Source organism: Pleurodeles waltl, chromosome 1_1 (genome assembly GCF_031143425.1).
Source record: "Pleurodeles waltl isolate 20211129_DDA chromosome 1_1, aPleWal1.hap1.20221129, whole genome shotgun sequence".
In the NCBI taxonomy this organism is placed as follows: Eukaryota; Metazoa; Chordata; class Amphibia; order Caudata; family Salamandridae; genus Pleurodeles; species Pleurodeles waltl.
The window spans coordinates 749,646,615-749,659,653 of NC_090436.1; the positions used below are offsets into that span (position 1 = coordinate 749,646,615).

Genomic DNA, 13,039 nt, shown 5'->3' on the forward strand with positions numbered 1-13,039 from the left:
TAAAAGGTTTCAGGCATATGTTTGCAAAGAAAATTATATAAAAGTTGTAGCCGTTTTCAGGTGGCTTTGTATATGTGATCAGGCAAAATGCAGCCATTCAGTGCTAAACAGACAATGGCGGAAGTCGGCTTTCCAATTTTCCCTTGCTGTATGCTGAAATACGTAGAAGCAAAATATGAATAACACTGACCGAAATCTTGTCTATGGTTGTATAGTTGTTTATATTTTATTATGATTTAAAAAAAAAAAAAACAACATGAAGCTAGCTCAACAGTTAAAGGTGTTTCCGGTCAGACGTTTAAATGGTAAATTGCAAGGAAAGTTATAGTAAAGAAAACCTAAACCTTTTTCACTAAGACCGCAGATATATGCCTGGAAAATATACAAATTTACTAACTCCCTTAGTACATGGCAGTGTCATACGTTGGTATCATACGCCACTGTCACCCAACTGAACAGCAAACAATTTTGCGCATAATTGTAAATTCTGCATTTTTACGTAACGCTTTTCAAAAAATGTTAAAAATAACATTTTTTATTTTCCCTTTTCACTGAAAACATTCCTTTGTGAGACTGCTTGCCATATACACATTCACTTCTAAACTCATGCCTCAATGACTTAAAATTAAGAGTGAAAAAATTTGCAGAGGTCCAAAATTTTCTCAGGCAGCGCTGAAACTGGGAAATAATGTTCAATTAAAGGAAAAAAAATAAAATAATAACTTTACATTTCTGATATATCCTAAGCATTATGGCTCAGTTCTGTGCTGTCATGTGCACTCTAATTCCCCTTTCCCTGAAGTGGTCCTGGAGGTGAAGGCACTTCTTCCGGTCCTCTCCCCAGACAGACACATCTAGGGTGACCACCCGGAATGGAGGCAAATTCAGGACCAGACTGTAAAAAATTCAGAACAAAGGGTTAAAATGAATGTAGGACCTGGCCCTTTTTACAGGGTCATCCCTAAACTTTTTGGCTCCATCCTACTATTTTTCAGACCCTTTTTGTTGACGTTAGGACTCTGGGCACTTTCCCACTGCTGATAAGTGCTAAACGTGCATGTGTTCTCCCTTCTAAACTTTGTATGATTGACTTACACGTGATTGGCAAATTTATTTAGCTGTAAGTTCCTTGTACAGTGGTATCCCTCTACCCAGGACCTGTAAATTAAATGCTACTAGTGGTCTTGCAGCGCAGTTTGTGCCACCCCCAGAAGTAGCCTTTCAAACCTATCTCAGGCCTGCTGCAGCAGAGCCTGCATGCAGTTTACTGCCACAGGGACCTGGCATCTAAATTTACTTGCCAGGCTTGGAACTCCCCTTTTACTACATTTAAGCCACCCCTAAGGTAGGCCTTAGTTATGGGCAGGGTGCCCTGTATGTAAAAGGAAGGACATATCCCTTTATGTACTAGATGTCCTAGTAGTGACAAACAGCCTATTGGGTTTCTCACTACTGTGGGTGCTGCCACTCTCAAAGGACTGCGTTGGAAAGGCCCTAACAAATGTCTAGGTGGTATTGTCTGCTCTATGAGGGATGGGGTAGGCATGTTTGATATGGTTGGAATGGTAATGAGAAATGCTGCTTACTGGTGTAGGTGGATTTGTTATTACTATTATAGAAATGCCACTTTTAGAATATGAGCATTTCTATGTTCTTATGACTCTGGTGTTTTTCAGCTTGCCTCCAATCCATATCTGGGTGACAGCTAGGCTTTATGCATATTTTCAGACAGCCTGTACACAGTGAGGGTGGAGGTGTCATAAGAGTGCATCTGCATACTGAATGGTCCTTCTGGGCTGGGAGAAGGATAGGCGGGGCATACCTGTATTCGTAAAGCTGTGCCCTGGCCTCACACAAAGGGCTTGTTTACCCCCCACCGATGTCTGGAGCCAGTGCTGGAGGAGAGAGGGGACATTCCTAGAACCAGTTAGTGCTGGTTGGAACCCCTTTTCGTGGAGGCTGTGCAAAATTAATATAAGTACAGAGGGCTGTCCCCCACTTTGGAGAGAGCACTTTTGGAACTGGGACTGAACCTCTGTCAGAAGAACTGCTGGACGGCACCAAATGACTCATTTGGACTGCTCTTCTGTTTGCTGCTCTGCTGCCTGGTATCTGATGGATGGTACAAAGGACTCATCTGGATTGCTTTTCTGCTTGTTGCTCGGCCTGTCAGCTGCTCCTTGACTTGGGTTCTCCTGGGCACTGCTGGACTGCCAGGAGGAACTTCCCCTACCTGCGTTTAGGGTAAAGGCTTCTTCTGCCTGTGGCCTGCCTGACCCTGTGTGCGCCAGTGTTCCCCTAGGAAGCCCTGTATGTGAAGGGTACTGCTTTGGCTCCTGGTTTCTACAGGTATAACGGGCGAGGAGCACTCCATTTCCAGCCCTGGTGCCGAGGAGTGCGTAATTAGAACTCTCTTGGTTGTACTGTTTTCAGCGCGTGAAGAGCGCTTCAAGGCCTTCTGAATCAGCGCATGTACAGTGCTTTATTTTTGGTTACGTCAGGCACAGGAAAGCGCCTCCGTGTCCCTGTGTGGGCGGTCTCTCCCCCACACTGCAGAAAGAACAGTGAGGAGGCTGCTGGCAGGCTCTTCGTGAGGTCGAGTGAAGCGCTCACCTGTTGGTGCCCCCAGGGCACAAGCGGGCTCTCCATTCTACCAGACAATCACCGCCGCAACCGGGCAGTAGTTGGTGTGCTGGGCTCCCGCACTGTGTCAGGTGTAGGCGTACTGGTGGAGGGAGCAGGAGTCACCCCAAGGACCGTGTCGCCGGGCAGCAAGGAGCGGCCTGACATCTCTGCTTGTGCGACTTTGACCTCGTGTGGGCTCAGTCGGCAGTCCAGGAGACCCTGGAGGGTTACAGGACACTCTGCTGATGTTGGAGCAGCGTGAAGGGAGACCCACAGTGACCAGCCACCACCCTTCTCGGAAGTGGGAGGCTGGCTTGTCTTTGGACATACGTGAGGAGACCACTAGAGATCTCCCAGCCAGCAGAGAAGTGCAGAACTAAGGTTGGGGCTGAAGGAGGGCTTCCCTTGGCAGTCATTGGAGTACTGTAATCACTGTAGGAAGCGCCCTTGGGCTCCTGCGGCCTCCATGGATATACATGCTCTTATTTAGGGGATCAGCGCCTCTATTTGTTCTTGTTAAAACAGTCACTTGCCCTTACCTTACAGGACGGGAAGGGCACCTCGACAGAGGTCCCATGCCTGGCAAGCCCTTTTCAGTTACCGTATTTACAGCCACAGGGGCACAGGAGCTCCTGGCCTCGACACGGTGGGCCTAGTGGGAGATTATCTTAAAGTGTACAGTCTCACCCCTCCCCTCCCTGTATTCTTTTGCCCTCAGGGATTTTCTTGCCTTTCTAGGACCAGATGTCTGCCTCTAGGTCTTGGTACCTGTGTGGGGATAGCACATGTAATTCTGGTTCTGCTTAGGATACACTGAGGGGACGAATGTTTATGATGTACATATTTCTCTTTATTTGCATTCATGACTATTTCTTGGCATTCCTGATATGGTTATTCTGACATGCATTCTTCCTGACATGTGCCAGGTGGGAATGCTTCATTTTATGTGCACCCATGTTGGTGATATGGTTTTATGACTTATGCCATTAGGAAAGGTTTCTCTCCTATGTACATTCATGATGGTGTCTTGGCATTCATGATAATGTGTTTATTGTGTTTATTACCACATATGCGTTTTTGGTGATATTGACAACCTGACTACTGCTTGTGCATAACCTATATGTTTACCTGATTACTGCTATTTTCGCACAGTATTAGTAACCTGTTTAATGTTCTGACAACTGTTTGTGTAGCAGTGTATTACTGATACCTGTCATGTTTGGTCTGATGAGGTTTTGTACAATACAGTTTATTTATATAACGTTGTTGTGTTTTCTTTGTGATGCATTTATTGAGTCGTGTGTTGTGTGTGTTGTGCAAATGCTTTACACATTGCCTCTGGGATAAGCCTGACTGCTTGTGCCAAGCTACCAAGGGGGCGAGCAGTGGCTATCTTGAGTGTATAACTCCCTTGCCCTGCCTTGAGTGGTGGGTTCCCCCTGGCTGAGGTGCATATGCTTGCCTATCAGAAACCCCATTTCTAACAATTCAGGACAAAAATTCAGGACAAAGGGTCATAATACAGGACAAAAGGTCAATTGTACCAACACATCCAAGGAGAGGCCATACCCCACTACTTGATCAGTGTGTTTATCATTGTTCAATAGCAAATAAGTGCCCCTAAGTACGGTGTCAACTGGCTTCTGCCCTATCCAAATTTACCCAATCTTTCTTGAAGAGAAGCAACAGCAGAATTCTTATTATGTTTCTAAATGTTTTAAAACCTATCACATTCAGTTTGGGAAACACTGAGGTAAGCAAACTTCTGCTAGTTTAGACAAGTTGAACAAAAACATCTGGTTCACCTCAACCTTCACTGGACTTTGTGAGGTGCCCACAACTTGTCTTTAGTCTCACACAACTAGAGTGTGTGCCAGGGACTCTACATTTATCTCAGAACTTGAAGCCTAATTTATGAATTGAAGAGAATTAAAGAGGAAGATGAAACTGAGATGGGACATCCAGAACAACTGATTCAAAGGGTTCATGCTGGACAAATAAGGATAAGAAGAACAAGGTGGGACAGATCCTAAAATCAGAGAAGACGGGTCCCCCATGAGTATCGGTAAGTAATGCGTAACTGGGGAGTTGTATCAGCAGACAGGAGAGAAACAGAAGATGCACTGCCTGAACAAGCAGCACCCACCCACCCTGCCAAACTCTGCTGGTGCAATTGTGAGCTGGCTGCGCAGGAGACAGGCCCTTTGGAAGTTTGTGCGCTGGGCAATTGCCAACTCTGTCCATGTCTTAAAATGGTTCTGCAGTAGAGTGAATGCCGAGCCAGTGGCCTCGCTCATCACCAATTGCCAAAGTATGCGTAGAATCTTCAAAATATTTGGGATGTAAATTATATAAGCACAATTTAAGAACATGATCCAGATTTTAAGATGCAGTATTTCTTTAACATATGGTAGTGTTTTCCCCTTTATATGCAATTAGACCCCAGATTGAACTGGGAATCAGTTACCTTTTGATGCCTAGGGATTACTACCTACTAATCCCCCACTGATTTGCAAGATGGAAATCTGGGCAGTTCAACATGGTCCCTCAGAGCCCATTTTCTTTTTGGTCTTCTCTTCCGCTTTCAGTAATGGGTTGCCTGGCAATAGTGAAGATAGTGGTGCTACCCGGGAATGGTATTATTTTTCAAGCTTTCCCTTCCTCGTCCCTCAATACTTCTTCAGACACGTCCACACATGTCCAACTGACCATTCTACCCAACCCGGAGTTATTCCACACAGCTTTCTCTTGCCTTACGAGAACCTGTAAACTCACTAACACAAAGAAAACCTGTGCTCCTGCACTACATTTGCTAGGCGTCCCCACTCACACAGGAAAGGTTTGCTAAAGCAACTCCATCAGAACACATGCTACAGGCCTCTCAAAATTGGGTGAGCTACTAGATATCCAAACCCTTATGGCAGACTACAATCTTCATCCGGTTCAATTCCATACTATGGAACACCTTAAACAGTCATTAACTGCCCTATTTCATTTCCGCTACCTGGCACTAACCCCACATGAGGTGTGCCAGATGGTTTTAACAATAGGAATAGCAGCAAACCGATAAGATGGGTGTACAGAGCGTTCCTGCAACATGGGGATCACTCCAAGGCTTTTCCATCCTAACTGGGAGACTGACCTGCCCATATCTCTGCATGATGTGGACTGGGCTAAAATATTGGACTATCCCCATAAAGTAGTATGTGACTCCCGTTTTCAAGGATATTCCGTTTAATATTCTGAACTGACCCTATACACCTGCCTGAATTAACAAAATAGACCAGGGAACTGCATCTGCATGTCCTTTCTATATGCAATTAAATGCCAATTTGCTTCATATGCTTTGGTCGTGCCCCAGACTCCTTTCATACTGGCAGAGAGTTATCATGGTGCTGTCAACTACTATGGGCCGTGTACTAATGAATTCCGCAGAAGTGGTCCTCTGGGGTGTATTCCCCCACCCTAACTTCAAGAAACCTTCCACCAAGTTCCTCGGTCTGGCTCTTCCTCTAGCACAACATAGTGTTACACTGTACTGGAAGGGTTAATTTCCTCCTACTATAGTAAGTTGGATCAAGATCTTGCTCTCCTGGTTTTGATCTGAGAGCACCTTGTTACATAGAGAGGAACAAGCTAGGCAGAGAATTGTTTTTATTGCTAAGACGTGGGACAATTTTGTGGACTGTTTTAAAGACAGCACCAAGGGTGCTGCTCTCCTCCTGTAATACACCCAAGACACATACACTCTCATATTCTATGTACTAGTTGTTCTTGCCAAAACTAGGCCACTACACAAGGCAGTCTCCAACATGCTGTTGCAATTTCCCCACTAGAGCACTTTCCTCTAAGCACCACAGGGTTAATTGCTTTACTTCCCTACACTGATATTAAAGGCAGTGGTAATAGGGCAGGAAGATGGGGAGACAGTTTATAATAGGTCAGTTTGCTACACAAAGAATCTTTAAAACTGTACAACCTACTCTACGTAAATATATGCAGCCCCACACTGGTCTTCTGTAAATGTACAATGAAATCTGTTGCTACATGCCTGGCTACTTTCATGCTATGTGACCTCTTTTGGCATACACCAATAAAACCTTTAAAACATTTGGTAGTGTTTCAGTTTAGTACATTAGATCATTGGAAGTGAAAGTTTCCAAACATGAACTTTAACCCTCCATCTTGATAACACGAGGAGTGAACAAAGTGAACCAATAAATCCGGTGTCCTTTACATCATGGCTAATATTATTCTTACCGATGTTGGAAAATTACAGGCTAATAAAACATACAAGTACATTTTTGTTTTGCACACAGCCCTTCCTAAAGTGACTATTTGGAAGTGTTCTCAAATGTCACTACATATAAAAGTATATTAGACACATGAAGTAGATTGATTTGACTTAGATCATGCAATTTAGTCATGCAGGAAATCCAGGATTTGAACCCAGGTTTCCCAGCCACACATATTGCACTTAAGCCACCTGCTAAATGAATTTCTTTTTCTCAATCCCCTTGAAAACCAAAAGACTGTGTTTTTGTACACTTCTGGAAGATGGCTAGTACACCATGTTAAAAAAAACTACAGATCACATGATAATCTGACACAATATCCAAAAAAGAAAAAGGTATATAATAAAGGGAAGGGAGGACACCTTGTATTAATGTCACTGTTTTTTTTTTTTTTATAAATTACAGGGCAGATTTATCGAGGTTTTGCATTGCACTCCCCCCATGTAAGGCGACACAGGGTGATGTAAAACCTAGGATGAGATTTACTATGCCAAACAGACACACCTTGCATGGTTTGGTAAATCTGTTTTAACGCAAGCCAGCACAAGTCAGTGACTTGCGTTACACTAGGCTGTGAAGGCGTCACATGGGTGGAGCTTGGGTACTGCCATGCATCCACTCATGTATTCTACGGATTCCCAGATTAATCAACACTGGTAGACCTGGGAACGCATTATAAATGTATGCCTTCCCAGGGGAGACGCAACAAAGAGAAATATCTTTATTTCTCCTAGTTGTTTCCTATGCAGCTCACTCAGAAAGAGGAAAACACCTCTAACGATTGTTTGAAAATTACAGGCTAATAAAACATACAAGTACATTTTTGTTTTTCACACAGCCCTTCCTAAAGTGACTATTTGGAAGTGTTCACAAATGTCACTACATATAAAAGTATATTAGACACATGAAGTAGATTGATTTGACTTAGATCATGCAATTTAGTCATGCAGGAAATCTAGGATTTGAACCCAGGTTTCCCAGCCACACATATTGCACTTAAGCCACCTGCTAAATGAATTTCTTTTTCTCAATCCCCTTGAAAACCAAAAGACTGTGTTTTTGTACACTTCTGGAAGATGGCTAGTACACCATGTTAAAAAAAACTACAGATCACATGATAATCTGACACAATATCCAAAAAAGAAAAAGGTATATAATAAAGGGAAGGAAGGACACCTTGTATTAATGTCACTGTTTTTTTTTTAAAATAAATTACAGGGCAGATTTATCGAGGTTTTGCATTGCACTCCCCCCATGTAAGGCGACACAGGGTGATGTAAAACCTAGGATGAGATTTACCATGCCAAACAGACACACCTTGCATGGTTTGGTAAATCTGTTTTAACGCAAGCCAGCACAAGTCAGTGACTTGCGTTACACTAGGCTGTGAAGGCGTCACATGGGTGGAGCTTGGGTACTGCCATGCATCCACTCATGTATTCTACGGATTCCCAGATTAATCAACACTGGTAGACCTGGGAACGCATTATAAATGTATGCCTTCCCAGGGGAGACGCAACAAAGAGAAATATCTTTATTTCTCCTAGTTGTTTCCTATGCAGCTCACTCAGAAAGAGGAAAACACCTCTAACGATTGTTTGAAAATTACAGGCTAATAAAACATACAAGTACATTTTTGTTTTGCACACAGCCCTTCCTAAAGTGACTATTTGGAAGTGTTCTCAAATGTCACTACATATAAAAGTATATTAGACACATGAAGTAGATTGATTTGACTTAGATCATGCAATTTAGTCATGCAGGAAATCTAGGATTTGAACCCAGGTTTCCCAGCCACACATATTGCACTTAAGCCACCTGCTAAATGAATTTCTTTTTCTCAATCCCCTTGAAAACCAAAAGACTGTGTTTTTGTACACTTCTGGAAGATGGCTAGTACACCATGTTAAAAAAAACTACAGATCACATGATAATCTGACACAATATCCAAAAAAGAAAAAGGTATATAATAAAGGGAAGGAAGGACACCTTGTATTAATGTCACTGTTTTTTTTTTTAAATAAATTACAGGGCAGATTTATCGAGGTTTTGCATTGCACTCCCCCCATGTAAGGCGACACAGGGTGATGTAAAACCTAGGATGAGATTTACCATGCCAAACAGACACACCTTGCATGGTTTGGTAAATCTGTTTTAACGCAAGCCAGCACAAGTCAGTGACTTGCGTTACACTAGGCTGTGAAGGCGTCACATGGGTGGAGCTTGGGTACTGCCATGCATCCACTCATGTATTCTACGGATTCCCAGATTAATCAACACTGGTAGACCTGGGAACGCATTATAAATGTATGCCTTCCCAGGGGAGACGCAACAAAGAGAAATATCTTTATTTCTCCTAGTTGTTTCCTATGCAGCTCACTCAGAAAGAGGAAAACACCTCTAACGATTGTTTGAAAATTACAGGCTAATAAAACATACAAGTACATTTTTGTTTTGCACACAGCCCTTCCTAAAGTGACTATTTGGAAGTGTTCTCAAATGTCACTACATATAAAAGTATATTAGACACATGAAGTAGATTGATTTGACTTAGATCATGCAATTTAGTCATGCAGGAAATCCAGGATTTGAACCCAGGTTTCCCAGCCACACATATTGCACTTAAGCCACCTGCTAAATGAATTTCTTTTTCTCAATCCCCTTGAAAACCAAAAGACTGTGTTTTTGTACACTTCTGGAGGATGGCTAGTACACCATGTTAAAAAAAACTACAGATCACATGATAATCTGACACAATATCCAAAAAAGAAAAAGGTATATAATAAAGGGAAGGAAGGACACCTTGTATTAATGTCACTGTTTTTTTTTTTTAATAAATTACAGGGCAGATTTATCGAAGTTTTGCAATGCACTCCCCCCATGTAAGGCGACACAGGGTGATGTAAAACCTAGGATGAGATTTACCATGCCAAACAGACACACCTTGCATGGTTTGGTAAATCTGTTTTAATGCAAGCCAGCACAAGTCAGTGACTTGCGTTACACTAGGCTGTGAAGGCGTCACATGGGTGGAGCTTGGGTACTGCCATGCATCCACTCATGTATTCTACGGATTCCCAGATTAATCAACACTGGTAGACCTGGGAACGCATTATAAATGTATGCCTTCCCAGGGGAGACGCAGCAAAGAGAAATATATTTATTTCTCCTAGTTGTTTCCTATGCAGCTCACTCAGAAAGAGGAAAACACCTCTAACGATTGTTTTTGTGCAGGAAGGAGTCCCTTCCTGCGTAAACCATTCCTGCATTCACTGCAGGCACCCTTGAACCATGGCACCCGAGTGCCTGTGTTGGTGCTGGGCTTCAGAATGTGCACCAGTGCAGGCAGAGGACAGGAATGCGCCATGTCTTAGGAGATATGGTGCATTCCTGTCCTCTCCCTATCACACAGTGCAAGTTGTCTGGCTGCTTTGCATGAAAAAAATGTTAAATCCGGGCATACATAACTACTCAAAGCAACAGTCGAAGTTCATTAAAAAAGAATGAATACTGCAATGGGGACAGGGTGACTGAACACCGATCAGAAATGAAAGATGTTGCTAAAAACAATAAAATATCCTGTAACTATTTTGTTGATCTTTCACCATCAAGTAACTACATATCAAGTAACCCAAACCTTAAATGGAAAATAAATAAAAGTTAAACTGATCAGTGGGAAATGCAAGATTTTATGTCATGAAACCTTTGTTTGGTAATGTGATCTCTACCGATGCCTATACGTGCAAACAGAGGCCCATAGAATTGAACCCCGCTTGGTGCAGCAGGGAAAAGTGATTTGTGTATTTTTAGTGCCGCGAGGGCCCTGAAAGCACAGTGAATCTGTAAGATATTATTTTTAACATGCATTACACACAGTAAAATTTAGGCTGCCACAAAATGTGCATGTAGATTGAGGGTAAAGATACAAAGTGGTTCTATAGTATTTATTTCAGTAGCATCGACATTAAACCCAGTGCAAACAATTTTTATAACTGTTCAATAAATGCATACATTCCACAACTCAGGACACCCTTACTGTACCTCTAAAAAAATATATCTTTGTCACAGGAAGCATCAACTGACTCCATCAACTAACGCCTGTACTGGCAGAGCAGCCTTTGCAATTGCAGATTTAACCATTTGCACCTATTTGCATTTCTTTTAGGATCAGGCTTCCTGCCGAGAAGGCTTGTTTCTTGTTCATCTGTCTGCCCCTCTCTCCAGAACACAGCACAGGAGAGTTCAGCTGAGGAATTCTCATTTATCTTCATTTAACTAAAAGGCTACAATTAAGGACAAATTAAACCTTTATATACACACAACGGACATTGGTTGCAAAATTATGGGCAGTCCGTGAAACTGACGGGTGGTCACCCTAGACACATCAGAGGATTTCGAAACCCAGACATTGGTTGGCAGGGCGTCCCTGCCCACTGCCCATTCATGGGTGTCCAGACAGTTGCTTACCACCTGCTGCCAAGAGACTGTACCATCTCAAGCATTACTGACAGACTGACGAGTTTTCAGCCAGCTAGTAAAATGAAAAGCAAATACTGCATTCTAGGCAGGAGGCCTGGACGTACTATAAATCTATGCCTTTTACTACTGGATGGATTAAAATGCGAGTCTGGGTTTCCTAATGACAGGGTAGATCCTGTATCTGTTTGAAAAGCATTTCTGGCAGTGCTGTGATCGATCAGCACAAGTTCCGACAACACAGCAAGCCATTTACACATTCCTAGTATTTTACCTTGAACTGAGCCCTCGGGGCAGCATTTTCGCAAGGAACATTTATTACTTTCCAGCCCTTTCTTAAAATACTTGGCCAACTCTCAAAATATTCTAGGGCTCGAGTTAGAATAGCAAATAAGACTCCATATTTTTTGGGGGAAAGTGGCACTTTCGGAAAAGATTAGAGTTAGACTAGTAAATTTGACCTCTCAGTGTCCTGCACACCCACTGCGCCCTGATTTATGTTCCTAGCCTCATTAAACCACCATACAAAACAGAGAGAATGTTTACAGAACGCTTCCTGACTGAAAGTGGTACGTACCAAGGCTTAGTTTGGTGACGTCGTTTCGTTGTGTTTTATTTCCATCGTTGGTCTCATGCTTTCCTCCAAACAGATAGATGTCCTGTAGGGACAGCGTTTGATTATTATTGTTTTTCAGAGCTGCCATGCAATATTAGAAAGTCCATGTAAAACTGGAATAAAGACGTCTAGATTTTGTGTTAACAGTTTTACAATGAAAAGGGCTTGCAGAAAATGAATATAATTGTAGAAAAAGGTGGAAGGTAGATGCATTTTGATCCTTTTTCCAAAAGGTAAAGAGCATTAGTACGGTGGCAAATACAAAAGATGCAGACAAAGCAGTGACCACGGTTCACAAATAATGGACTCTTAGAAATAATATGTGCAAAAAACAGTTAAATACAAAAAAGAAAGCTACAGGAAAAAAGGGTGAAAGGACAGATGTAATGGATCTCCTTTTATTGTAAGGAGTAAGGGCTTACAGCTAGCTGTGAGGTGAAAGAAGCCGGTCATGCTTTGAGGCTGTTTTTGCTTAGTGCTGCTTGCGGGAGGTGCCCATTCACCACTAGAATTTCTTCTAGTGAATGTGGTGCTGCCAGTGATGAAGCATAACACCCAGAGTGGTGTGTGAGGCCACACCTACTAATTTGTTGTGAATGCAATTGATCCTACACATACTGGAAGATACAACATGGATAAAAAGGGCTCTAAATGATGGGTAGTGTGGGCGTGTCAGACCTTATTTGCTTTTTTTATATTATTATGATAAGGTGACACGTATAAGTCATCTATTACTCTCAGAGGTCGACTCAGACAGGAGTGTGAAATCATCCAGACACTGTGAACCAATAAACATCAAATATAACATCAAATAATGAACATAATCAATTGGAGTCAGTAATTTAAACACACCATGACCTGTGTGGCCATGAATCACCACACCAGTTTAGTAAAGTGTAAGCGCTACGAGGCCGTTGGGCAGTTAGGCGCTATATAAATCATTAAAACATAACATAACATAACATGTGTAAGACCAAATGATGGAAATACAGAAACATCACAGGCTGTCCAAAATGCCTGAAGAATC

At 42.5% G+C, this 13,039-nt stretch overlaps 1 protein-coding gene across 1 annotated transcript in view; it reads right to left on the reverse strand.

The window, feature by feature from the left end:
- LOC138287249 (rab9 effector protein with kelch motifs-like) overlaps window positions 1–13,039 on the reverse strand; it is a 392,655-nt gene that overhangs the window by 143,718 nt on the left and 235,898 nt on the right. Inside the window, exon 11 of the mRNA XM_069227612.1 lies at window positions 11,974–12,055. Within this exon, the coding sequence (XP_069083713.1) occupies window positions 11,974–12,055 (82 nt within the window). The remainder of the gene's footprint in view (window positions 1–11,973; window positions 12,056–13,039) is intronic.